Raw genomic sequence first — 26,151 nt, 5'->3', positions numbered from 1 at the left:
AAGAATGTTAAAAGAATGAATGTACGATATGAGTTAACACTTTTGTTATTCGACAATAATGTTGAGGACATTAAGAATGTTAAAAAGTTCTGTTTTCATGAGTACCTAGTTTGAGTTTCCACTGTATTTTACGGTTATGACAAAATGGCTGCCGTTTGATTAAAAAGGTAATGGTGGCTAAGACTTGTACACAGTACTGCGTTGTCGCTTGATACATTCGAATGAGCTCCTGCTAAACTGGAATAATCGTCATCATCTCAGGAGCCACGACGTTCAGTCATTGTCGATGTCGTCTTCGGGAAATATCTTTTTCAGCCACGGTAGAGGCACAAAGCGGTCGCCGTCAAAATGAGTGAAGTAGTTCTCCAAGATGGCAATGTTTGGCTGAAAACACATCACAGTCAATATAACGCAAATTGTGTGCGTGTATGTCTTGTAACTGTGTGTGTAATGTGCATGTCTCACATATTTTGTGTCGTGGTTTGCTCCTTAAATTTAGCACGTTTTAGCCTCACAAGTGCATTAATGTCAGGTGTCCAATCAAAGCAGTCAAAGTAAAAGCCAATTTCAGAATGTCCTTTTAAGTGGTCATTTGAGTGGTTGTCAGTGCGACCTCCAGTGGACCAAATTAGTTACAGTTACTTTTATTGAGAAATTGCAGTCAATGCGTTCTCTACCCCCCACGGGCCAGATCGGCTCCCCTGACGGGCCTGTTCTGGTTGACACAAAGGTTGTGCTTTGCCACCAGCTTGTAGCTTCTATTGACAATTTTAACAGGGAGTGTCACTTCCCTATGCCTGGCAAATAGCAGGGGAATGCTGTAATTGAATACCTGTGTCGGGTGCTCGTGTTTCTTATGTGCCTGTCTTGTGTTGCGTCTTGTGTGTTTTCTGTATGTGCGTGTCTTTTGCCTGTGTGTCTTCGTCTTGCGTCTATTTGTGTATTTCTTGCGTGCCTGTCTTGGGTTTTTGCGTGTGTTGTGTTTGTGCTCCTACTTTGGTTCTCGTGATGCGTCTGAGTTGAGTCTGCGGCAGGTAGGCCACCACTACATGGTTCGGTCTTGGCCCGCTGAACAGAACTTTGTAATGAGGAGTCTTCTCTGCAGCCACATCCTAACAGTTAATCCAAACATACCGTATATCATGGGTTATGTCAACATATGTCATCATATCATACAAGTGTGTGTCAACTCAAGTTGTTCAGATACTGCCTGACGAAAAAGATGTTTGTAGATTAAACCCCCGTTTATCGCTTGGGATGCATTCCAAAGCCACATGCAAGAGAGTCTACTGAATAGACCGTTTAATAGTTTTACCCCTCTCGAACGCTTCAAACACGTTTTTAAAAGGATTCATCAGCCCCTGTTCATACTCTCTTGCTGTCCAGAAATGGCAGAATATCGTATAACATCACTTTGAGGAAACAAAGACTCCTTTCCTCGCACAGTAAATAAGAAGCAAAACGTGCTTGCTTCAAGCCGTTTGTCACTTGAAGTTGACTGTAAAACTGACACATAAAACAAACATTTATGTTTAACCAAGCCATAAAATTTCGTCTAACGGAAGTCTGCTAGCTTAATGCTAACAGGAAAACTCTTTCAAGGTGATGGGCACATAGAGTCGTAGTCTCAAGGAGAAACTAATGCTCTCTGAGACTTTGGAAAGAGGAGCTTCAGGACACAAGGTAGGAAACCTTTGGCAATGTCAGAGCTGAAGGTTTTGAATGTTTGCTTAGCTCCTTGGAAAGCAGAGCGAGGTAATATTCTCTGTGCCTAAACAAAGATAGTTGTATGTTTTACTGTATTTCGGCCCGATCTTAGAACTGATGTCTGAAAACTTCTCACCTGTTCATTGAGCTGAGGAACAGCTACAAACGGGCTAACAGAAATTAGCATGTAGTATAAACCTTCAAACAACTGCTACTAATGTACCACTAATTTGTGAAAATGCTCATAAAGTCGGGTGTTTCTTATGTCCCAGTTTTCACAAATGCAGCATGAACGTAGCTTCCAACGCTGTCACGGCTAAAAAGCTCATCAAGCAGTCACTTTCCCTTTTAGCTACTTTCGCTTTGGTTTTAAAACATTTATTTTTTTAACTCAGTAGTCACGGCGACTGACCTTCGTTCCACTGTACACCCTGTCCACCCACTCAGCGGGGGCCCTCAGCTCGGTGTCCCAGCTCACCACCACGCCGACCCGGTGGCCTTTACGTTCCATCACCACCTCGCCCACCCGCAGGAAGACGTAAGGCGGCCGTGGACTGCGCACCGCTTTAGACGCTGTGGTGACAGAAACACAAACATTTAGCTATTGGACTCTTATCACAGGTGGAACGGTGAAGCAGTGGCTTGCGCGTCTGCATGACAGTTTTGACGTTGGGGGTTCGATTCTGGCCTTGTGCAGAATTTGCATGTTCTCCTTTGTGCTTGTGTGGGTTTTCTCCGGGTAGTTCGGCTTACTCCCACATTCCGAAAAACTTGCTTCTTAAGTTAATTGGAGACTCCAGCCTAAATTGTCTTTCGGTGTGAAAGTGAGGTGTGAAAATGAGTGTGAATGCTTGTTTGTCTGGTCAAGTTTTGGCACCAGACACAGAGTATGTACAATGGACCCCCGCTATTCGCTAGGGATAGGATGAATGCTTTTGTTACGAAAAGCCCTTTGGCTGTCTCGTTTGAATTGTTTTTGTGAAAAAAAAAAACCCGGAAGATACAAACAAAAAACAAACTTTCACTGTAAGGTAACCATGTGAACCGATGGTGGATTGATGTTGTGAATTGGGAAAACTTCAATTGGGGCACTTGTAAATCAAGGTACTACCGTGCAGGCACAAACCTCCAAAGAATCCCTGGTCGTTGTCATACATCATCTTGTTCATGGTGTCCGACATGTCCTCCTCATCAGCGTCCAGACCGAGCGCAGACCTTCGTGAAAAGGCACCGAGGTGAGTTCAGGTGCTGTAGGAAACCGGCATGTCGCATGTTCCTCCAAGTACCCACCAGAATTTGGAAATCTGCCGCATGGTCCACTCGTGCCACACAGAAACGTCCAGGTGAGAACCGCTCCACTCTTTCCACTCTTGAATTAACCTTGAATGCAACACCACCACACTTAGTAGTGAATGTGTTTTTATTACCTCAGCCAAGAAAAAGCAAGATTTTGGGATGTCAAGAACTACTTATTGGAAAGGTGCTTTTTTTTTTTTTTTTCTTTCTGGCAACTTTAATTTCCTAAATAAAATGTATACTTTTAGTCCAATACAATTTCCCAAAATAAAATTTGCAGACTTTGTTTGTTGACAATAATGGCTGCCAAAACTGTGGTGCACAAAGCAGATATATAGTCCTGCCTGTACTAAAGTGGAAGGGAAACTGGTATGGGGAGCTCATGAAAATTAGATGCTAGAAAACAGGAAGTCTTTGTGAGTGCACATGTGTCTGTGTCTCTCATTCCAATTATTCAACAATAACCCCTGAAGTACACTAAATCCATTAAAATTACGTAAATACAAACACAATCCCAACCCCTAACTTTTTTTTTTTTTTAGCATTTTTACTTTCAATACTTCACTACATTTAATATCAGATAATTACTTCTAATATTCCGTACAGAAAATGTCCGATACTTTTGTATCTGCATGTGAAAATTTAGTGTGTGTTGCTTACTGTGAGGACGCACGAAGGCGCTCCTCTGCTGTGTTTCCACACCATTTGTGGATAAAGTACTGAGCCGGGAAGGCCGACAGCAGCAATACCAGTTGCATGGCTGCCGACAATGTCAGTTGAGGCATCACCTCCTGGAAAAAAAATGAATTCCATCTTTGAATACCACCACTATCACATCACTATGAAAGAAAAACTTCAATGCGCCACGTACATCATCTGGAGCAGTTCACAATATCTAGTAACATAACAAAACAAATTGAAATTTAAGTAAATAAAATATAGATATATATTAGACATGGCTTTGGCCTGGCCACTAAATCAGTAAACAGATTCAGTCGGTCGTGTGTTACCACCGGATTATAAATTTCATTCGGCTGGGTGCGTTAATGACAAAATGAGTAGTGACACACAAGTATACTGTAGGTGCCCAGTGAGCATTTGCCATTACTTGTTGCATCAGACTGCATTATTAGCGTGTTTTATATGATGTTAGTGAATGTTACCATGTATTGATCATTAGGTCAGCTAAGTCACTCTCACTGTATAGTTTGAAGTTACATGGGCTAGCACTACCAATTCTGAAAGACCTGTGCAGATTAAATTGGCATGACAACACATAGTGGGTGAAATCTGATTGGACAAAAATAAAAAAAATGTCAATTTAACATTCACATTTGATTTTTATGTATTTCGATTTGAATTGACAATTTAAAAAAATATATGTTTTAATTGTTAAACTAGGAAAGCCTCAATGAGATAAAAAATCTCAACAAGTAGTCATCAAACATAAACAACAAACAATATAAAAACAAAAAACTAAATTATCACACCACCATATCCAGTGAAACCTCAAAAAAGATCCAGCAGCAAAACAATTACAACCTGTTGCATTGCCCTCCAATCCCAATAATTAATTTTATTCAATAATAAAATTTAGTCTAGATAATAAAATAAAATGAATGAAAAAAAAATTATATATACACATTTAAGAACAAATATTTAATCAAATATTTTGTTAATTATAATTAATTTAAAAATAAAATAATCAGAATTGTATTTCAAAAAGTTTTTTATTATTATATTTAAAAAAATATTTTACATACACTTTATTTTAATTATTATTTTTTTCCTCCTCATCTAATGAAGCAACCAACCTTAAAAATTTTGCCGACGTCTTGTTTAAGCCATGATGACCCTGACTCCCACCGCTGATCAAAACCAATGTAAGAAAGTTTAGTGAATTTTGATCCTCACCTCGTTCTGACTTTAAATCCCACCTTATGTTGTTGTTGTTATATATTTTTTGGGTTTCTTGTGTTGATACGACTCGTCCGCCTATGGCCACCTGTTTGTTGACATACCGCCAGTGGGCGGGGACGTAGAGCCAAAACACGTTTGAAGTTTCAGCCAATTGCGGCGGCCCACGGAGCTACCACGTGATTCCCAGTCCGCGGAAAGCCACGTCAGAGTTGAAAGGATGGGAAGGGGGGGGTCACCCGGAAATACGACAGAAACAAGGACGTCAACTTCGCCGCCATACTGAATGTGGTTGATGTTGCTCGTAAACGAACGTAAGTCAACGGCAAGAACGTTATAAAGCGACAAACGAAAAAAAGTCACAAAGTTAATTCACAAATACACACACGCACTTAGATATATTTGGAAAACAGCAAAAGTATGTCACTTTTAATCTGAAATTTTTTAAGTCCTGTAAAAATGGATGCTACTTCTCCTAGCATGTTTCTTCGGTAAACAACGAAGCTCTCTAAGGCGGCCACAGCAGCGGGCTATGTTAACAGGAGATGAATTTTCGGGAACCTAACTTATCCCTGCTAAAAAAAAAAAATCACCTCTTCACTATTTTTGTGCTTAGGCCCAAGCAGTCATAGTATAGTTTTGGTGCTGCAGCAAATTAAGCTTCATTTCGACAAAAGGAGTAATTTGCTGCCACCTCGTGGCAGCTATATGTTAATGCAGGACAGTATAACCCTTACTTGCGGATTTTTCGTGGCAGGGTTTCGCCATCCATCCATGAATTTATGAAGAAAATTGTAAAAAAACAAAAAAATATGCTCTATACTGCTCATAGCCACTAGGGAGCCAAATTGCACATCATCTGGCAATTCAGAGTACATTGTGACTTTTTGATTTTATCCCATAAACAACAAGTGAAACAAAAAGTGAAGTGTTAAAACTGCTTTATTGACCAAGTGGTTTAAGTCCATAAAACTATGTGGAGGCCTCCGTTGTGGTGTTGTGGCAGGGGGCCGGACTTGATGGGCCGGAGGTCTCGGAGCTCCCGAGGGTGCACAGCGTAGATTTGCGCTTGCCGTTGCGTACCGTAAGCTCATCTTTGGGCTTGAACATCAGGGGCACGAAGCCGTCGGCGTCGGCCACTAGGACGATCCACAGTGGGCCTGCAAAAAAAAAAACATTCACATAACCACCGGGTGTTGTGGTTTAGGCCTGTCACATGCCAATAAACTAAGATGCTTCCGTTTAAACGCTTGTAATCTGTCCCGAGCCGCTAATCACATCCAATTATAGCTCAAACGCATGACACCCACAATGTGTTTACATAGTTTACACCAGGGCTGGGCAAACATTTTAGAAAAGGACAGCTGGACCACGTGTGTGTATGTAAAATGTGTAAACTTTATTTTTTGAACAGTAAAATAATTCACTTTTTAAAAATATTATTAATTATAATCCAAATCCAAATAGTAACCATTTATTTAAAATAATTAACATGTTAAATGTTCATGTAAAATTGCTCATTTGAATCAAATAATTATTTCTTTATTCATATCCAATTAATTAAACAATGATTTAACACACTGAATAAAATGTGTTACATTTTACATATGTAAAATTTGTTATTTTAAAAAAAAGATTCATTAAAATTTGAAACTGTGTGACTGCATCTATAATTAATTTATATTAACGAATATTTAACACAATAAGTGTTAAACTTTTGAAAATATATACATTTTATATTGTTTTATATAAATAAAAATTGTAATAATTGACCAATAAAATCCATTGTAAATTTTAAATATGAATGTAATTATTGTATAATTTACCAATTATTTAATACAATGTGAAAAATCCAATTATTTAATATGTATATATAATTTAGATGTTTCTTTTAACCAATATTTTATTTACAATAAATAGATTAACCAATTATTTAATAAAATGAATGAAAACAAACATTCAATGTTCATAGATGTAAAATAGTTTATTTTAATAAAATAACAAACCTTTCTGTTACTCATAATTAAAGTATAATTAGTTCATCAATTATTTAACAGAAAAAAAAGAGACTAATGCAACAAGTATTGCAGGACTCTTGATAATGTAAATGCTCGGTGGGCTAGCAAGCAAGCTGGGAAAAAACACGGGAGTGAGTTTATTGCTCGCTGGATAGATTCACGTACCGTGCAGCATCTCCACGACGGCGAGGTTGAAAAGCTCCTGGAGGGCGCGCAGATACAGCTTGCCGTCGCACAGCAGCACCGGACGGCGCTCGTCGATGAACACGTTCTCAGACAGCTGGTTCTGCGCGACGCAAAAACAATACAAAAGTCAAGCGCCGCTTCCAATCCTGACCGATGCCACATCTACCAGAATATACACACATGTACAGTGAGCCCCCGCTATATCGCGGCTCATTATTTTATGCATTTTTATGGAAAATGCATTACAGTATCGACTCGTCTTTCCTGGAAATTAATTTTGCATGCGTCTGGACATGGGTTGTGGCCTACAGCAGCACAAGTGTTTTCATTTTGTATTTACACTCATATTTCAAATCCTGGCTTGCAACACAAAATAAAAAAAACAACCACCACCACCATGCAACGGCTCTTAACTCGAAAAACTACGCACATCAAGCTTGCACTGTATACTTATTTACCGTAATGCCCTCGCATGTGGGAAAGGAGAGCCAAAGTAGCTTGATGCACTTTCCAAATTGAATTTTTTGGGTGTGTTTAAATATGTTTACAATTTATGTAAACATTTTTAATAAGTTTCATTGTGTTTAAAGGGCATGGAAGGGTTCAAAAAAAAAGTATAATCTTTATATTGCAGATTTTCACCTATTGCCGGTGCGTCTGGAACATATCCCCCACTATAAATGGAGGCTCACTGTAAGTCATTAGAAAAATTTAATATTGGACAATATTTTTTTTTAGCACATTAGCAGAATACTTCAAATTATTTACCCTGGTCACTTGTTAATACGCGACGTTAATGGTGCTGAAACATCACCGTTCCATAGGCATACAAAAAAAAAAAAAAAAAAACTGGCGTGCCAACGTACTAAAAAAACACAGATGTTTGTAAAATCAGACAAGACGTTTTTAAAAGCTAGCAGATTCTTTAAAACCAGGTGGAAAGTACGAAACAGCGTAAGGAGTACAGATTCCAACCAGGGAATTTTCAACGTGAATGTACCTGGCATGTGACGTTGAGGTAAGGGGGCTCGGCGGCGGCCGGGTAGGAACTCTGAAGCTTCTTGCCGTTCTGGGCGTGTTCTCGGATCTCGCCCAGGCACTGCTGCACGTCTGCGACGCGAGCGAACAGCCGCTCCATGTTGAAGACCAGATGCTCCAGGGCTCGCTCCCTGGAGGAGCCACCCGGCGGGGCCAGCAATGGCTCCGGCGCCACCTCCGGTCTAGGCGATCCGGCCCGGCTGGAGTCCCTGCTGGCCGGTCCGGCCACCGCCAGGCCGGCCATGCGGCCGATGTCCGAGGTCTCCGCGGCGACGGAGGGGGTTCGTTCCAAGGAGTAGGAGAAGTCCACGGAGCTGGCCACGGGGCTTGGCTCGGGGCTCCTCACCTCCTCCACCAGCCTGCGTCTGCTCCCGGGTGAGCGGGAGACCACTCCCGCCCTGGGAAGAACCAAGTCCTTTATCCCCAGCCGCTCCCTGTCCTCCTTGGGCATGTGCTCTGAGTGCCTCCTAATCCGTGACAAATTAGAAGTAGGCTCTGCATTGAGAGGGGAGGGGACACCCTCCCCGTCAAACTCTTTGGCTACTAGGCGCAGGGTGTACTTTTCCGTGTTGGAGGACGGGAGGAAGGCGGGGTCCGTGGACTTCTGCCGGCCTACCATCATCAGCAGCACCTTTTCGCTGAGGAAACACACCCCCTTGGGTCTGTCGGTGGTCTGCAGCGAGATCTGCTGGATGTTGGGCATGGCCGACGCCGTGATGCGGTACACCAGCACCATGTTGCAGGTGTTGGACGCCACGGCGACGGTGGAGGCTCGCGGGTCAAACGCCACCAAATCCGGCACCAGGATCCCGGGGATGCTGACTTTGCGGGTGGTGACCACCTTGCGCTCGTACGTGATCAGCACCAGGTGCGAGGAGTCCTGGCCGGAGCCCGTCACCGTGTCCTTACGTTGCAGGTGGATGAGCGGGCTGGGGTCCGAGCGCCGGTGTCTAGCCAGGAGGTGGGTGAGGTCCAGGGGGCCCGAGCGAGACCTCTCGGCAAGGTCAAACGAGAGTCGTCTGGAGTCCTGAGAGAGGTCGTTTTCTGGCGTCTGGTTTCGTGGGGGGTCCACCTCGAAGGCCATCTCGGCGTTCAAGCCGCAGAGCTTCTCCAAAGGCAGCTCTGTCGCCACAGCAACCTGCGAGTCCCCCGTTGCCTCGATGGCGCAGACGTAGCCCCCCACGTCGAAGATGGGGCAAAAAGAGCAGGCCGCCAGGCTCTTGTGGATGTCGTTCCAAATGTAGGAGTGCAGCGCGGCGCCGATCGCCACCACCAACCGAGTGCCGTCTTTAGTCCAACACGCGCAGTGGATCAGCCCACTACCTTTGATTTCTGCCTTGGTCCTCCTGTTGTCCACCCGCACTGAGAATAGCACTGATGCGTCTCGCTTGGTGAGGAGAGCCAGAATGTCCATTTTCGGGTGCCAGACGCAGCCATGCGCGATCAACGGGAAGGGTTCGCTCATCTCGCAGGTCTGCGTGCACAGCAACTTGTTATGTTCCAACGCGCTGAGCTGCAGCTGCCACACGCTGACGTGCTTCTTGTGTTGCACGGCCAGCAAGGCGGGCGAGTCGGGGCAGCACAGCGGGCCCCAGAAGAGTCCCAGGACGTGCTCGAACTGCCCGATGACGTTGGTGTCGCCGAACTTGGCCTCGCCGCGCTGGAAGTAGAGCGTGGTCAGGCACACCTGTTTGCCGTCGGTCCACGCCACACCGTGCAGAGGGTGGATGGCCTGGTGCAGCGTGTTGATGCCGCTCCGCAGCAGCTTGGCCTTGCCCAGGTCCATCCTGGCCAGAAAGCGGCACAACAAATCTGAGCGGCCGGTGGCTCCTCGCCCTGCAGATTAGAACCGGCAAAGGTTCTGTCCTGGGTTTCCTTCCAAGAAGGCGCCTTAATCCGCTCTCCTGAGCCGAGGGCGCGGTGACGTGCACTATTAGCTGATTAAAGCGCAACGACCTCGACACGACACTCCCAGGACCTTTCGGGACCTGAGGCCGATGACGTCGCTCACTTACATGCGTTGGGGAGGAGACAATTTGTCATTCTCAGGACCCAAACTCCAAAGAGGTTGCTAAGTGAGACAAGTAGGGTTGCAAAGGGGTGGAAAATTTCCTGTAAATTTACATGGAAAATATTCCAAATTGGAACGCCTATGTGGGAATTAACTGGGATTCTGGGAATTTAGGGTAATTTAATGGAACAATATCTTATTCAAGCATAAATATAAACATTTTGTGTCATCATAAGCAGACATCCATACACAAGTGATAGCTGTCCTTGCCCAGATGCAAAGGTATTACAGCACCTTGATTGCTCCATTTTTTTTTCTCCCACTTCACTCAAGTGGCGGCATATCTGAAGCTTCTCATACATTCCCATAAAGTCCTGTTAATTCCCATGCAAAGTTTCCAACAATTCTAAAGAATGAGGGATACGTTGGTTGATAAATTATAGCTAATTTTAACATTAACCAGGAACTATGCCACTTTACCAACCTGGCATCTGGACAGGTGGGGTAGGAGCCATGTCACCTGTGTGACGATACTTTGTCTTTTACTTCTATGGTCTCTTATCTATGTACACCTTTTACATACTAGTGCCCCTAGTGTTCAGACTGAGATACCACATAACTGGAATGCCTTGTGTTACATGCGACATTTAATTGAAACGTGTGGCAAGACTGTTAGGAAATATTAAAACGTCAGTAATGACAAGTTGTTCCTATAGAAATGGTTATATTTGATAGAAGCATACGCCATGTTCAAGAAAAGTTCGTTTTGTGTTATTGAACAATGTTTGATGAAAAATTTCACCACAATTGCAAGATTTAATGGTATTATTAAGTATCTGTACTTGGTATTGGCTAGTTAGCAAGTAGTTTTACTAGGTCTCAGAAAAGTGGTTTCGATGCATCCATAGTAATCTAATGTAAGAAGGCATAGAGTAGTGATACAATTAAGTTAAACTAAACAAATTGAATTTTCCGTCCATGATGTCGCTTAAGAATGATTTACAGATCGAACGTGATCACACGAGTGAGAATGCAATCACGCTGTTCTTTAACTCCACGTTTAGATACCATAGACCTAAAAACACAACAACAAAAAACCACACACACACACACATTTTTGTAAACAACACGTACTTTGCCGAATAAAGCTTCACGAAGCACTTACGGTGGATGTTGTATGGCGTAACTTCACATTTTGCCGGGCAACGCCGTGACGCCAATGTTTACTAGTGTTCAACCAGGAAGTGATTCCCCGGCGTCATCCTGAGAAGTGCATCATGGGAAACGTAGTTAGACTCAAAACTGTTCCCCACAGGCCTACTGTTCTTTCATAATAATATCCTCATAAAACCTTACTAATTTAAATTATTAACTACAGAGCTTTTATAAATATATTAATAGTCTGCCTGATAAGGATGGTTAATCATTAATCAATGTTGCAGAGAAATAGGGAGGTTTATGTTCACAAAACAATTTTTTGGGATAAAAACGTCTACAATCTGTCTACCTACCATCATCTCAGTCAGCTCAGGTAGCTTCACGAGCATGTGACCCCCTTTTTAGATCTCACATAAATGTATACTTTTTTATTTTATTTTGCAAAATTGCAGGACAGGTACAGGTACATGACTTTAATTCCTTATGTTCAGTATGTTGCTGTTTGATTTACTCTTTTGACATTCTCACACCATGACTCTTCACAAAACAACAGATGCATGCTTCTGCGCGAATGTGGTGGAAACGCAGGCAGTTCTTAGGACTGTCTCAAACTCACCCATGACATACACACATTTTCCTTGTTTTAACACACAAACTTGTGGAAATTAAAATCCGTTTTAGCAGACGTGCCAAATTTGAACAGCCTCAGTGGATAAACTTCGTATAACCTGTACGAAAGAATGACATTTTAAAATATTTTCATTTTTGTGTATTTTTGGTAACTTTTGGAAAGTTGGTGTGCATTCAGAGTGGTTGATGCGTCTAAAAAAATAAAAAACAACCACGAATCCACAAACAAGCAGTGACCATGAAAAAAACGTCTCCCACGGTCACTCGTCTTTTGAGACGGAAGTGGTTCCCGACCATCACCATGGAAGATGCATCATGGGAAACGTAGTTCAATTGCAAGTTAGCCTCATTTCTAACTTATTCCCTCGTTTGAATTGCATTTGCCCTCGGATTCCAACTCAAAGCACCAAGTGAGACCTGCCGTACATGCAGCGGTTGATATTTTATCCCAAACAACCGTCACGAATCTATCACAAGCAACCACCGCTCGGTCAGTAAGTACTCCGCTCCGCCGCAGTGTGGCGCCGCCATCTTGTGAGAGCCCTTTGGCCAGTGGGAGTCCAGAAATCTGCTCTCTCCCTCCTCATATCTCGACTGGGAGGCTCTCGGCGGCGGTCGGGTGACGACTGCATGCTGTCCTTCGGCGGACACCGAGCTGTTACGGTAGCGGCCATACGAGGAAACGCTCGCCTGGGAAGGACTTATGTTCTACGGCTAGAAATCGACGAAGTATCGGAGAACCATGGGCGTGGAAGTCGAGACAATATCTCCCGGTGATGGTGAGTGGCTTCCCGGAGGGGGCTTCGTCCCTCTCTCCCCCAGGCCCAAAACTATTACGTTTTAATATTTTTATTTATTTGTGCATTATATCGTCATCTTTCAAATTCCAGTTTGTACAACGCGCAGGTTATGAAATAACCCCGACAAAGTCATTTTTATATAATCCAAGTACTCACTTTTTTTTTTTTTTTTTTTTAATATGTGGTGCCTGGAGATACGATGTTAATTCGTTCCACTTGAAACTCAAAACACTGGTATCTCAAATCCTCTTCCCTCATCAAAATGAATGGAAATGCTATAAAACCGATTCAGCCACCCCAAAGAAATATGTTTTTAAAAAGCAAAATAGCACTCCATAATATCGTCCTTCATACAACATAGAATAATAACATAATAGAATGTTTTAGGATATTATTATTATTATTATTATTAGTGCATCATGATTTCATGCTTCAATTCAGTTAATTGGGCTACTCCTTCTGGTGTGTGCGCCTTGGCCACCTGAGGGCAGTATAATACAGTCCTACAGACATAAGCGAAGAAGGGTCACCACTACGCTCAGTGACTCAAAAGTGCAATTTCATTGCTTTTTTTTTTCACAGAGTTTAAAGAATATGCGCCTGTGATGTATTGTTTTGTTACCGGTCTACATGTGCTGCTGCACAGTTTGTGTTCAAATATGAATTTAATGTGTCACAACCCCACAACAAAGATGCTATGCGCTACTCTGTTTATGGCCTTTCCCATTATGTGTTAGCAGTAAGCTAGCAGACTTAAAAGCAAAGTTATGTAGTTTTTTTGTTTGTTTGTTATTTTTAAAAACACTTGTAATTCTCTGTTGATGTTTAGTTTTTCAAAATAAAATGTAATTAAAAAAAAAAAAAAAAAAAAAGCATTACCCGGCATGTTGTGGTACAACATGGTACTACCCTGAAGACGCGCAACTCTACATTTGGACTTGCCGATATATTAATAAATGTTTTAACCAACACGTAATTCTTGGTATGTCTGAAATGATTGTAAAGTGAATCTTCGAAAGCTGTATTAAAAATCAGTGCTATAGCAGTGGTTGAACTGCAATATACAGTAGTGGGGGATAGGGAACGGCGTAATATGAACTCATGTGTATTTTTTTTCTTTCACAGGAAGCACATTTCCAAAGAAGGGTCAGACGTGTGTGGTTCATTACATAGGTGAGTGAGTCATTCTTTTATACAGGGTCTTTTGTTGTCCCATGTCGTATCATGCTGTGCTGTCACCGTTGTCTCACGTGGTCTTATTTTTCCCCATGTGGTCGGTACAGTATCAGATTCTGACAGTATGATAACCGTGAGCAAAAATATCGCGATTTCACAGTATTGCATTTACAGCTATAAAATGTATTATTTTGAAGTGTTTGGGTAGCTAACTTTTTGTTGTCTTTCTTTTTTTTTTTTTTTTTTACACCGAACATGCTCCACAGTTACATTAGTGAATGGAAAGAAAATAAGCAATAGATTTTTTTTTTCCTAAATAAAATCAAAATGTCGTACAACAGCAAAAGTACTTGTTTCTCCAAAAATGAGTAATGGTAGCTGCTTCTCTGTTCTTCTCTGCTTTGTGAAGTAACGTCAGAGTGGACGCAAACTGATGCGAGCCGTGCTAGTTAGCTAGTTTTCTGCCTCGGTGGCGGGTTTATAGTGTTTAGCTCACCAATTGTAGACATGCTAACTCTCATAGCTGGTTGCAAACGTTCATTTTGAGACAGCGTCATAGTTATATATTAACGTTACCTTGAATTTGTTGTCCCGGCACGGAGGTCGACTGGTTAGCACATCTGCCTCACAGTTCTGGGGACCGGGGTTCAAATCCAAGCCCCGCCTTTGTGGAGTTTGCATGTTCTCGTCGTGCCTGAGTGGGTTTTCGCCGGGCAATCCGGTTTCCTCCCACATCCCAAAAACATGCGTGGTAGGTTGATTGTGGACTCTAAAATGCCCGTAGGTGTGAATGTGAGTGCGAATGGTTGTTTGTTTCTATGTGCCCTGCGACCGGCTAAGGGTGTACCCCGCCTCCCGCCCGAAGATAGCTGGGATAGGCTCCAGCAGCCCGTGACCCTAGTGAGGATAAGCGGTAAGGAAAATGGATGGGTGGATGGAGGAATTTGTTGTAGAGTGATTGGTGATGCTCCCGTAAATGTGATTATCAAATTGGAAGTATTGTCTACTCTCGTAGCCACTCTTCATAAGCATGTTTTTCGTATGCTTCCTCTCTGTTTTGATGAATACTTAGGCCTGCTCCGCTACTGCTTTTTAATGTTGCTCATGACCGTAGTACTTGGTGTAAAAAGTTTGAGAAACACTGGTCTAATGGAGCCCAATGCTCTCCCGAGTTGTCCCACATGGCCTCAATTGACCGTCCAGCATGTCCATGTTCATGCTATACAGTCCCTTTTGTTCAGAGCCGCCCATTTTTGTGAGCTGCACCGCTGCGACATGGGGGAAACACATTTGGGTTAGCGTGTGCCTCGGGCACTTGTTCGATGCAGACAAGTAGGTCAGACAGAAAGTAAACAAAACAAAAAGCAAGGCTCGCCTCGTATCAGCCTTGTCTGCGGATCGGCAGGTTTATGATGCAGCTATAAAAACACTGCCTCACCCTCTGCGCCGCAGGCTTTGTCATAAACACACGTGGCGATTGGAGACACATGCGCAACTAATATCTAACTTTATCAAGAAAGAAGAAACCGCACCGTTTGTGTTATAGTCAACTTTCGTTTTCCGTAGGGGATACATTCCAGACCTACCTGTGACGGGTGAAAATCTGCGATATAGAGAGATCACATACGTTGAAATTGTGTTTATATAGTCTTAGCCCTCCCACAATATATTCTTTTAATGTTCATATGGCGAATAGTCGTAAATACAGTCGTATTAAAAATCAGCGATATGACTGACAAACGTTGAACCGCGATATAATGGGTGGGCACACCGTATTATCCAACCATCAGAAAAAGGAGAAGCGGCGCCGTTTGTGTTATTGCTGTTTTCCTCCCTAACAAGGTGTCAACACCCCCATGTCCGCCTCCCCGCTGACTGGATGTCTCCATTGGTGTGCGTCACTCACATCCTCCGCATTGCCTCACTCCACACGTCCTCCCCCATTTTGACTCATTAAATCATCATGCTGCTGGCTGCTGGCTCCAGTTCAGCCAGACAGACCCCACAGAGCGATAAACCTGTTATTGACTCTGCGATAGGAAATGGCTGCCATGAAAACTATGGCCGGGGTCTAAAAAACTCAGCCCCCGAAGCAAGTTTCACTGGGTTGGCATGTCTGTCATAGAAAACAGTCTGACGAAGCCATGCCGGAAAAGGCAGGAAGTCAGCCATTTTGTTTTGAAACAGCCATTTTATGGTTAATTATGGCGATTCTCCAGGGGTCCTTCATTTTGTCAGAGTGCTGCCAAATTTTAAAGTAATTTTTGTCATTCTGTGTGGGCAGAGCATGGCGGTAAAGTTTGAAGATTCACCAAAAAACACCAAAGTCTAATAAATGAAGTTTGAAAATGTAGCCCCTTAAGTTGGTTTCTCTTAGGAATGTGAATTTTTGATAGGCAACAATGCATCTACATCATGACTATTGTCAAAAGCCGTACACAAAAAGGGATCGGAAGTCTGCTGTTTATTTTGGCATTTTTTAGGAATATGTCAGAAAGAAACTTCCCGTAGAGATATTGTCAGTATGCGACCAAAATTAAACTATGTATACAAGACAAATGGGCGACACTAAAGCGTTTTCGTCGTTGCGTGTGGACGGAGCACAGCAGCGAAGTTTGTCGACTTGCCAAAAACCACAAAACTCTAATAAATTATAAATTCAGCTAACCCAGTTTCACTGACCATCATGAAATTTGCTAGGCATGTCTATCATGAGAAGACCCACCAAAAAGTCTGAAGAAGCCATGCCCGAAAAGATGGAAAAAGTCTGCCATTTTGGTTTGAAATGGCCAATTTAGGGTCAATTAGGCCATTTCAGGGGTCCTTCAAAAAGATTTTGTCCAAGATGTTTTGTCCGATTGCTAGTAGACAGATGGGCTATACACACTTGTGAAAATGAGATCTTGGCCATTGCTTGTGAGTGGCAAAGTTTGATGACTTGCCAATAAACATGAAACTCTCATAAGCTGAGTTAGAAAATTCCTGCCCCACATTTGGTAGCCACGTCTCTATCATGTAAAAGGTCTCAATAAGCCATGCACGAAAACGCATAGCAAGTCTGATATTTTGGTTTGAACAGGACATTTTAGGGTCAGTTTGGCGAATATCGGGGATCCTTTCAACACAAACTTGTCCTAGAGATTGTGTGTGACGTTTACCAGATTTGAACCGCAAGGACAATGCTAAATTGTGCGAAATTTCTGTTATCGTCTTTGTTTGTGGGTGTAGCACTGCGGTGAAGTTTGATGGCTTGCCAAAAAACATGGAATGGTAGTTACGTGTAAACTTCCTTGCCTCCTCTCTGGGTCAATGCCTCGGCCACTTTTGAGTTTTATAAGAGCAAAGATTACACCAAGATCCCATGAAGAGGAAGTCTGGTGATAGCGGTTAGCCAAAGAATTGGAACACGAGACGCTCACATTCTTCCTGTTGGCCAAATAGAAGCAAAGATAAATAGGGCTGTTTGTTTAGTATTTTGTTGTTTTCGTTCAGTTGGAAGCAAATGTCACATTTCGATGTCCTCGCTTCATCCCAAACGCAATGGGAACACTGCACGTGGCTGTTTGTGAGCCTTCCTTTGGGATTCAAACCACGCAGACACGCACACACGGCACAGACGCTCGCTTACATGGCGTGCAGCTGACGCTCGCGTGACTCGGGCGGGAGGCAGAGATTCCCAAATATGGCGAGCGAGCCTGTCACGAGGCCGACATTTTTAGGGAAAGCCGCTCACGGTGGCGCACAGAGCTTCGAATTAGAGAGTGAAAACTAATCTGTTATTATTCCTCACATGATTTACTCACTGGCCACAACATTAGGTGCTCCTTGAGATTCAAAGGGGTGGAAAATATCAGGTTAATTTCTATGGGAATTTAAGATGGGGAATTTCCCAAATGGAAAACCTTCCATGGGCATTATGGAAATTAACTGCGGATTGAGGGTAAATTAATTTAATTTCCAAGTCCAGTCCCCTCGGAAACACTCGGGTAACATCGGCGCATACCCGGAAGTGTCTGCTCGTCTTCGTTTTTGTGAAATCACGTGTGATCGCGCGAGATTTCAAGATTGGCAGCGGAACATAATCTTTGTGTGTAGTGTTCTGCGTTGAGATTATCGCAGCACACAACACACAATACAACCAAAACTGTTGAAGGCCAGATTTGTTTAATCTTACTATGTCGGGGTTTGTCACAGATAAATAATTTTTTTCAGATTTGAAAAATCCTTGTGTGTACCGGGCCTAAGACAACCAGAACACTCCAGAAATGTCACACAACATCAAAAATTGTTAAATGACTACAACATTGCAATAGTCAGCTTGCCCAATATAAATAAAAATCAAGATGACAAAAATGGCGCCCATGCGAGCAGCAGGCCAGGAGGATGCGATGAGGTCATGTCTAAATGCGGACATCATTCCTTACTATGTTAGCGCTCCAAACATGGGAGTAGACCACTGGACCTTGCCTTCCCAAAATGAGAACAAGGGAAGGGTTCGAACCCAATACCTCTAAAACAATTAAGATTAGTAGAAAATCTCAGAACACGCCACCACTGCATCGCTTGTAAATCAGACTGGACTTAAAATAGGAACCTACGCTGTGAAAGGATAGATTGTCTGCCATTTTGGTTTGAAGGTACTATATTTGGGTGATTTTCAGGCATACTTGATCTCCTGCTTCGGAATTTGCGTGATCGCCATCAAAATTAAACTGAGTTTGCTCAACAGATGGACAACGCTTAATTGTGATAATTGTGAGTTTTCACCGTAGGGTGTGGGCAGAACTTGGCAGCAAAGTCTGATGACTCGCCATGAAACGCAACACCTCCTCAAGTGCTCGAACAAAACAGTGAGTTCCTGCTAGTTTAAACCATAAATACGATATCCTACAAAGTATGATCTCAAAACACTATTAGCGTTTGAAAACAGTGAGTTCCTGCTAGTTTAAACCATAAATACGATATCCTACAAAGTATGATCTCAAAACACTATTAGCGTTTGAAACTCTTACAAACGTCTTCAAACATTACTGCACCCTTAAAAAATACAGTATAGTAAACAGCTTACAGCTAAGCACGGAGATACATAATGTACAGTACCTACATGTCAACAATTGTGATCATGAGGAAGAATTACTGTAGCGGTGCAGTCCAGTGTCAAAACTATTGTGAGCCAAAGCAGCCGCTTTACGGAAAATCGCAAAGAGACAAATTTAACGGAGGATAGGTTCCCCCAGAAAATCTGTGACGAGGTGAATTCGAGAATGCCGGACCGATAATATGTGGGGGTCCTCTGTAGGACAATAATGTATGATGATTCGCCATGAAAAAAGGGAACACTCACAGTTTGATTCCACAAGCTCAGATCGTGATGAAAAATGCTGTGCAGTGCCATACTGTACATTACGTTCACTGCACTACATAGTTTGGCTTCACGATTGGATCCAATAATCTTGTGGACTTATTATGGCCCACCGGCTGCAGTTTTCCCACCCTCATCGTATGAAGTCCTCCCAGTCACCGAAAGCTACATTCTTGCAGACATTCACTGCAGTGTGGGCTCAGACATAAAGCATTTTTTTTTTCATCCACCCTTTTTTTAGTGATGGCGGGAGGGGGTGCGGATCTCATGCTGGCAGCTCCTCTAGACTGGGGGGATAGGGGAAGGAGGGAGTAAAAATAACCCCGCCTCTGTTAGTACTTACATTTTTTTTTCTTTTTTGTGCCGACGCGGAGCCAAAAGAGCTCGGAGATTTCTCTTGAGACCCGTAACCGGCGGCGTCAGGATCAGGAAGGAAAGGGAACTACCACTCCACCCAAGCACCCATAACTGATAGCAGCGGCGACTGCCTAAATCCCCCCCCCCCCTAAAAAAACAACATTATTATTATGCTGAGTTTTGAGTGACACTGTCAGAAAGGCAGTCATTTACGGCTATCACACGTTCATCGCAGGAGGAGAACCATTTGCGATAGATGAACCTTTGCGATATAGTGAGACCATTATTAAAAAATAAATGAATACATAAATACATTTCTAAACACATTGTAGTATTTGAACACACCCCAAAAATTGCCAGCATAAGATGTATCGAAAATACATAACAATAACGGAATAAAAATATATAAACATGTTTATTAGTTTCGGCCTTAAAATAGCCCTCCCACACACTGTAATCACATTTAAACACACTTTTGTCATTAAATTGCAAATGTGTTTCCACACACAAAGAAATGTTTAACAGAAAAATCTGCAATAGGCACAGAATGATGAAGCGGTGGCTTACTGTAATTGTGATTGTACAACTTCCAGATAGTGAACCAAAATATGAGCACACCTGTTAGGATTTACGCCGCTCTTCTTTTACCAGATCGCGCTTGCTAGTGCACCTAATAAAGTGGTTCAATGCAGCTGTCAATTATGAGAGCACACCCTCTTTTTATAACTTCAGCTACAAGATCATTGAGGAGATTTTTTTAATCAACGCCTAATGTTAGAAACCGCCTTCAGGGCTTAAAAAAAAAAAAAAAAAAAAAAGTGCCAGACGCCAACATTTGCATCTGTCGCAGGATTTACAACGTGCTGCAAACCAGTCCCAAGCCAGCCAACAAGATTTGTCGCTTTTGTCAAGCTTTTACCACCACCATGCTTGAAACTTGTTTTGATCGCAGTTGGCTCATTAATTCGTTGGTAGAATTATATGGAAAACCATTTGAGCATTTTTTATTTTTTTTTCAATATCTTCGTGATTCAGCTTAAGTTGGAGATCAAGGACATCAAATAAACGCTCAAACAACTACCGTATTTTCCGGAATATAAGTCGCTCCGGAGTATAAATTGCACCAGCCAAAAAATGCAAAATAAAGAAGGAAAAAACATATAAGTCGCACTCCTTCGCACTCCTTCTGAACACAATATATCATATCATTGTCTGTTATATTACGGGACTAATACGCCAGCATCTACTATCGATATTATGATATATTGTATCATCTTTCATGATACGGTATAGATACGTTAGCATCAAATCATGATACTGTCATACATTGTATCAAATTACGGTATTGATTCAGTAGCATTCAATATCTATATTAGGATATATGGTAGCGTTATTTGTCATGATACAGTATCGATACACCAGAATCAAGTATCGACTTGATGATTTTGTTGTTTTTAGCATAATATGCTAATCCATCCATCCATTTTCTGAGCCGCTTCTCCTCACTAGGGTCGCGGGCGTGCTGGAGCCTATCCCAGCTGTCATCGGGCAGGAGGCGGGGTTCACCCTGAACTGGTTGCCAGCCAATCGCAGGGCACATAGAAACAAACAACCATTCGCACTCACAGTCATGCCTACGGGCAATTTAGAGTCTCCAATTAATGCATGTTTTGGGGATGTGGGAGGAAACCGGAGTGCCCGGAGAAAACCCACGCAGGCACGGGGAGAACATGCATACGCCACACAGGCGGGGCCGGGGATTGAACCCGGGTCCTCAGAACTGTGAGGCTGACGCTCTAACCAGTCGGCCACCGTGCCTGCTAATATGCTAATTTGGTCTTGATTTTGGATTGGATAAAAATTGAGAGAATTTTGTGTTCAATTTCGTCCATTTTTTTTTTTAGTTTCCCTGATGCATGGTTTTCAGATTTATGGCTCATGGCACAATCACTGTATGGTGATACCACTGGGACACCATCAGATGCTGACCCTCGGTTGGTTTGCACTCGACAACTTCCTTGTTTGGAACCGATCCCGGCCCAGCTGCGATTGGCGGGCCTTGTGTGATTCTTAGAAATGCCCGGAGCCGCTAATTTTAGACGGCCGGTGAAAGGGGAGAGGCGACGCCGTTATGTCGTTAAAGTGTGGCGTTCACGAAACGTCTTTAGACCCCCAACTATTCACACTTGCCGAGTGAACACAGACTGACATCAATTAAAGGGCTGTTACCGGAGGAGTATCGGTTCAGCGCTCGGGCAGCGGCACCTAATCATTTTAACCCACACCAAGAGTGCTTACTAACTCGGCTACTACATCCCCAATTCCAATGAAGTTGGGACGTTGTGTTAAACATAAATAAAAACAGAATACAATGATTTGCAAATAATGTTCAACCTATATTTAATTGAATACACTGCAAAGACAAGATATTTAATGTTCAAACTCATAAACTGTTTTTAGCAAATGATCATTAACTTAGAATTTTATGGCTGCAACACGTTCCAAAAAAGCTGGGACAGGTGACAAAAAAGACTGAGAAAGTTGAGGAATGCTCATCAAACACCTGTTTGGAACATCCCACAGGTGAACAGGCTAATCGGGAACAGGTGGGTGCCATGATTGGGTATAAAAGGAGCGTCCCTGAATTGCTCAGTCATTCACAAGCAAAGATGGGGCGAGGTTCAACTCTTTGTGAACAAGTGTGTGAGAAAATAGTCGAACAGTTTAAGGACAATGTTCCTCAATGTACAATTGCAAGGAATTTAGGGATTTCATCATCTACGGTCCATAATATCATCAAAAGGTTCAGAGAATCTGGAGAAATCACTGCATGTAAGCGGCGAGGCCGAAAACCAACATTGAATGCCGGTGACCTTCGATCCCTCAGGCGGCACTGCATCAAAAACCGACATCAATGTGTAAAGGATATCACCACGTGGGCTCAGGAACATTACAGAAAACCAATGTCAGTAAATACAGTTCGGCGCTACATCCGTAAGTGCAACTTGAAACTCTACTATGCAAAGCAAAAGCCATTTATCAACAACACCCAGAAACGCCTCCGGCTTCTCTGGGCCCGTGCTCGTCTCAGATGGACTGATGCAAAGTGGAAACGTGTTCTGTGGTCCGACGAGTCCACATTTCAAATCGTTTTTGGAAATTGTGGACGTTGTGTCCTCCAGGCCAAAGAGGAAAAGAACCATCCGGACTGTTATGGACGCAAAGTTCAAAAGCCAGCATCTGTGATGGTATGGGGCTGTGTTAGTGCCAATAGCATGGGTAACTTACACATCTGTGAAGGCACCATTAATGCTGAAATGTACATACAGGTTTTGGAGAAACATATGCTGCCATCCAAGCAACGTCTTTCTAGGACGCCCCTGCTTATTTCAGCAAGACAATGCCAAACCACATTCTGCACGTGTTACAACAGCGTGGCTTCGTAGTAAAAGAGTGCGGGTACTAGACTGGCCTGTCTGCCTGCAGTCCAGACCTGTCTCCCATTGAAAATGTGTGGTGCATTATGAAGTGTAAAATACGACAATGGAGAACCCGGACTGTTGAACAGCTGAAGCTGTACATCAAGCAAGAATGGGAAAGAATTCCACCTACAAAGCTTCAACAATTAGTGTCCTCAGTTCCCAAACGTTTATTGAATGTTGTTAAAAGAAAAGGTGATGTAACACAGTGGTACACATGACCCTGTCCCAGCTTTTTTGGAACATGTACAATGCAAAACATAATTGACATGCTAACTGTTCGCATTAATGGTCGGGGTTTTAAAAGTAGCTGATATTTGAACACAAAAGGTGAAGCAACGCGTGCAGACAGAAAATATAATACAGGCATATATTCTTTATCTTCTCGCAATCATGAGTAGTATTACAGCATCTTACTGTAGATGTAGTAGTCGGGCGGAGGCAGGGGATGGCCAAGGTTGGCTGTGGTTACCCTAGACAGAAACTTGGACCCTAACCCGTATGTTTTTATCATAAATTATCAATTTGTTTGTAAAGAGCCACAAGACACCAATGGGAACATTTGTTGCCGGTAGTTTTTCAAGGGGAAAAAAAGTTTTATCAGCACCATCTGTTGTGGTGGTAGAGCATGCCAAAACTCTTGGTACTTTGGAGTTATTCCGTGTCAAAAGATAAATGTATGTATTCATGGTTTTTTTTAATAGTAAAAAGCTAAGCTTCCTCCATCTTTCCTTGTCTGGGTTTCGACTTTTTTCTTTTTTTTCTTCCTCCCTCGATATGCTCACGAGCTATGGCCTAGTTGTTAACTTAATAATAATCCAAAAAACCAGGCCACTGCTTCCTGATTCACATTCTGCCTCTGTGCATTAGGGAGAATTGAAACAAACCCAAGATCCTGATAAAATGACCCCCCACCCCCACCCCCCGCTATAATTTAGGATTTTAAGACCAAATCCTAAAAAGCCCTCGTTTGCAAATATCACCCAAAAGTGACGATTCTTTCTTTTTGACAGGTATGCTGCAGAACGGCAAAAAGTTTGACTCATCCCGAGACAGAAACAAGCCCTTCAAGTTCAAGATCGGACGCAACGAGGTGATCAAAGGCTGGGAGGAAGGCGTGGCTCAGGTCTGAAAAACTAGAACATTCCTCGTAAACACGGTCCTTGCACCTGCCAGGCTAAATGTAAGCGTAGACGGATTTTATGTCACTCTATAGGGGACATTTTGACACTGTGATTGCCTCTTGTCAATCAAAAGAATCTTTTCATTTTACTTGACTGTAAATGGGAGCATCATTATGAAAAAGAACAGTGTTTTTCAATAATTATTAATTATATCAATATCAATTTCATTAACGTCGATACAAGCTGACTTTAGTCTGTTTTGTACAATAGCCCCCTCTGCTGCACATTAAGAAGAAGGCAGCTTTTACTTAGGGAAAGCGCAATTGGAAAGCGCAACTTGTGAGTTGGGTTCCAAAATTGCAGGAATTTTCAAAGAAAGCATTCAGTTTAGGGAACTTAAATATTGCTGGGAAAAATATACAGTATTTGAGCGAACTCGAATTCAGCAAGATTACATACAAGTACAGTAGTAAATTAATTTTAATGGGGAACATTGGTTTGCTTTACTGTATTACTAGTTACACAGTCATTGTAATGCATTAAACTCCTTTTGCAGGATTAAATATAATGACAAAACTACGGATTACAAATGGAAGAAAAATTCATAGTAATAGACCTTCCATTGACCTTCAAATTATTTTATTTATAGCCACATATTGAAATAAAAATTGAATAGTAAAATACTTTAATAGCTACAATACAAAAATAATAATTAAATATTCATAGCAAAATAGATGAAAACAAGCAATTATTAAATTAAAATATAAAATATTGAAAAAGAAATGTAACAATAGGAATTACTTAAACATAAATAAAACATAACATACAAGTAGAAACAAATCAAATATAAAAATCAATTGGTAACCATTTTAAGCTTCAGCTCTCTGTTAAAAGGTAAAAAAAAAAAAAAGTAATGATAATAGTAAAATATAATTAAATATGATATGGCTTGCAAAGGTCTATTTCCATTCAGTTGCATGTAAAATGTCTCATGGGGAAATTGTCTTGTAGCTTGTTGTGATTAACACGACCAACCGGGTGCTGCTGCAATGATTGACCTGTACAGTAGACATGAACGAAAAGCCACTCAGTGATGGGACAGTCAGACCGTGCAGTAACGCAGCACGTGAACAGAAACCCAAACCCTTTTAAGCTGGACCAACACATGCAGACTTACAAATTTTAAATATATAATATACTTTTTCAACTGCTTGGATATTGTGATGAAAGTCGTATGTGTGTCTTTTGCGAATAAAGCATCACATCTTGTCCTTTAGATGAGCCTCGGCCAGAGGGTGAAGCTCACCTGCACGCCGGACGTTGCCTATGGCCTCACGGGCCACCCCGGCGTCATCCCTCCCAACGCCACGCTCGTTTTCGACGTGGAACTACTCAAACTGGAGTGAAAACAGTTGTGCGGAGGAACCCGGTTGATGCGCTAACGCTCCCCCCAACGCCATCCCTCTCTTGTCCCAGTCACTATTTAAATGCATCCAAAGTCATACTATACTGCAATCAAAACACTCACAGCCTTACAGTGTTAGCAACAGAGCATAAGCACATTAAAAAATAAAGTCCCTACGTCTTGACTGGGTATTTTCTATACAAACACAATGCTTACATACACTACTGACCTGATTGCATCACCACTTTAATCAGGGTTTGTCCTGCTGAATGCTCCTGAAAACATTGCCATAACTATGTATTTGTAACCTCTTTCCCAATAAAAAGCATTGACTGCACGTGTGTTTTCCCTAGTCAACCCGGTCAGATGGCGTACAGAACTGTTGCTGCTTATCATTTTTGTTGATTAACTCTAAAATAAAAATGGCATGTTATTACACTGTGTCCCATTTGTTTGATTGAGAAAATGATTGAACTAAAAACATTTT

At 42.3% G+C, this 26,151-nt stretch overlaps 3 protein-coding genes across 9 annotated transcripts in view; 1 reads left to right on the top strand and 2 right to left on the bottom strand.

Annotated features, from left to right (window-relative positions):
* si:dkey-261l7.2 (uncharacterized protein LOC569751 homolog) overlaps positions 1-5,056 on the bottom strand; it is a 6,398-nt gene extending 1,342 nt beyond the window's left edge. Inside the window, exons 1-7 of one of the 3 annotated variants that reach the window (XM_061754709.1) lie at positions 4,918-5,056; positions 3,664-3,794; positions 2,998-3,087; positions 2,834-2,922; positions 2,120-2,280; positions 996-1,112; positions 1-384 (exon numbers count right to left, since the gene is read on the bottom strand). The exon at positions 1-384 is cut by the window's left edge and continues 272 nt beyond it. In XM_061754709.1, the coding sequence (XP_061610693.1) occupies positions 274-384; positions 996-1,112; positions 2,120-2,280; positions 2,834-2,922; positions 2,998-3,087; positions 3,664-3,788 (693 nt within the window). In that variant the 5' untranslated portion in view covers positions 3,789-3,794; positions 4,918-5,056 and the 3' untranslated portion in view covers positions 1-273. Of the gene's footprint in view, positions 385-995; positions 1,113-2,119; positions 2,281-2,833; positions 2,923-2,997; positions 3,088-3,663; positions 3,795-4,817 lie in introns of all 3 variants that reach the window. The other 2 variants (XM_061754710.1, XM_061754711.1) reach the window with 2 other exon arrangements.
* Positions 5,057-5,844: 788 nt separating this feature from the next.
* On the bottom strand, positions 5,845-14,680 carry wdcp (WD repeat and coiled coil containing). 4 transcript variants are annotated; one of them, XM_061754696.1, is made up of 6 exons: positions 14,514-14,680; positions 11,339-11,436; positions 10,178-10,233; positions 8,125-9,998; positions 7,104-7,224; positions 5,845-6,080 (listed from the first exon to the last, which is right to left on the bottom strand). In XM_061754696.1, exons 3-6 carry the CDS (start codon positions 10,203-10,205, stop codon positions 5,893-5,895), a joined length of 2,211 nt encoding a protein of 736 aa, XP_061610680.1. In that variant the 5' UTR covers positions 10,206-10,233; positions 11,339-11,436; positions 14,514-14,680; the 3' UTR covers positions 5,845-5,892. The 4 variants fall into 4 exon arrangements, with proteins under 4 accessions (XP_061610680.1, XP_061610681.1, XP_061610682.1 ...); XM_061754697.1 differs by lacking the exon at positions 14,514-14,680 and having other exon boundaries at positions 11,339-11,475; XM_061754698.1 differs by lacking the exon at positions 14,514-14,680 and having other exon boundaries at positions 8,125-10,233; positions 11,308-11,410.
* On the top strand, positions 12,494-26,100 carry fkbp1b (FKBP prolyl isomerase 1B). 2 transcript variants are annotated; one of them, XM_061754714.1, is made up of 4 exons: positions 12,494-12,740; positions 13,887-13,934; positions 24,149-24,228; positions 25,537-26,100. In XM_061754714.1, exons 1-4 carry the CDS (start codon positions 12,704-12,706, stop codon positions 25,663-25,665), a joined length of 294 nt encoding a protein of 97 aa, XP_061610698.1. In that variant the 5' UTR covers positions 12,494-12,703; the 3' UTR covers positions 25,666-26,100. The 2 variants fall into 2 exon arrangements, with proteins under 2 accessions (XP_061610698.1, XP_061610697.1); XM_061754713.1 differs by having other exon boundaries at positions 12,505-12,740; positions 24,149-24,261.
* Positions 26,101-26,151: the final 51 nt, after the last annotated feature.

The sequence above is a fragment of the Phyllopteryx taeniolatus genome, chromosome 18 (assembly GCF_024500385.1).
Source record: "Phyllopteryx taeniolatus isolate TA_2022b chromosome 18, UOR_Ptae_1.2, whole genome shotgun sequence".
Taxonomy (NCBI): domain Eukaryota; kingdom Metazoa; phylum Chordata; class Actinopteri; order Syngnathiformes; family Syngnathidae; genus Phyllopteryx; species Phyllopteryx taeniolatus.
Note: the sequence above shows the minus strand (reverse complement) of the source record. Positions and strands in the feature narration are given on the sequence as shown.

Excerpts from the sequence above, each read along its gene's own strand:
- fkbp1b (XM_061754713.1), top strand. The coding sequence starts at position 12,704 with ATGGGCGTGGAAGTCGAGACAATATCTCCCGGTGATG. Across the intron at positions 13,935-24,148 it reads GTGTGTGGTTCATTACATAG|GTATGCTGCAGAACGGCAAA; the intron begins GTGAGTGAGTCA and ends TCTTTTTGACAG. Across the intron at positions 24,262-25,536 it reads GGGAGGAAGGCGTGGCTCAG|ATGAGCCTCGGCCAGAGGGT; the intron begins GTCTGAAAAACT and ends CTTGTCCTTTAG.
- wdcp (XM_061754696.1), bottom strand. The coding sequence starts at position 10,205 with ATGACAAATTGTCTCCTCCCCAACGCAT. Across the intron at positions 9,999-10,177 it reads TTGTCTCCTCCCCAACGCAT|GGCGAGGAGCCACCGGCCGC; the intron begins GTAAGTGAGCGA and ends TCTAATCTGCAG. Across the intron at positions 6,081-7,103 it reads CGTCGTGGAGATGCTGCACG|GCCCACTGTGGATCGTCCTA; the intron begins GTACGTGAATCT and ends TTTTTTTTGCAG.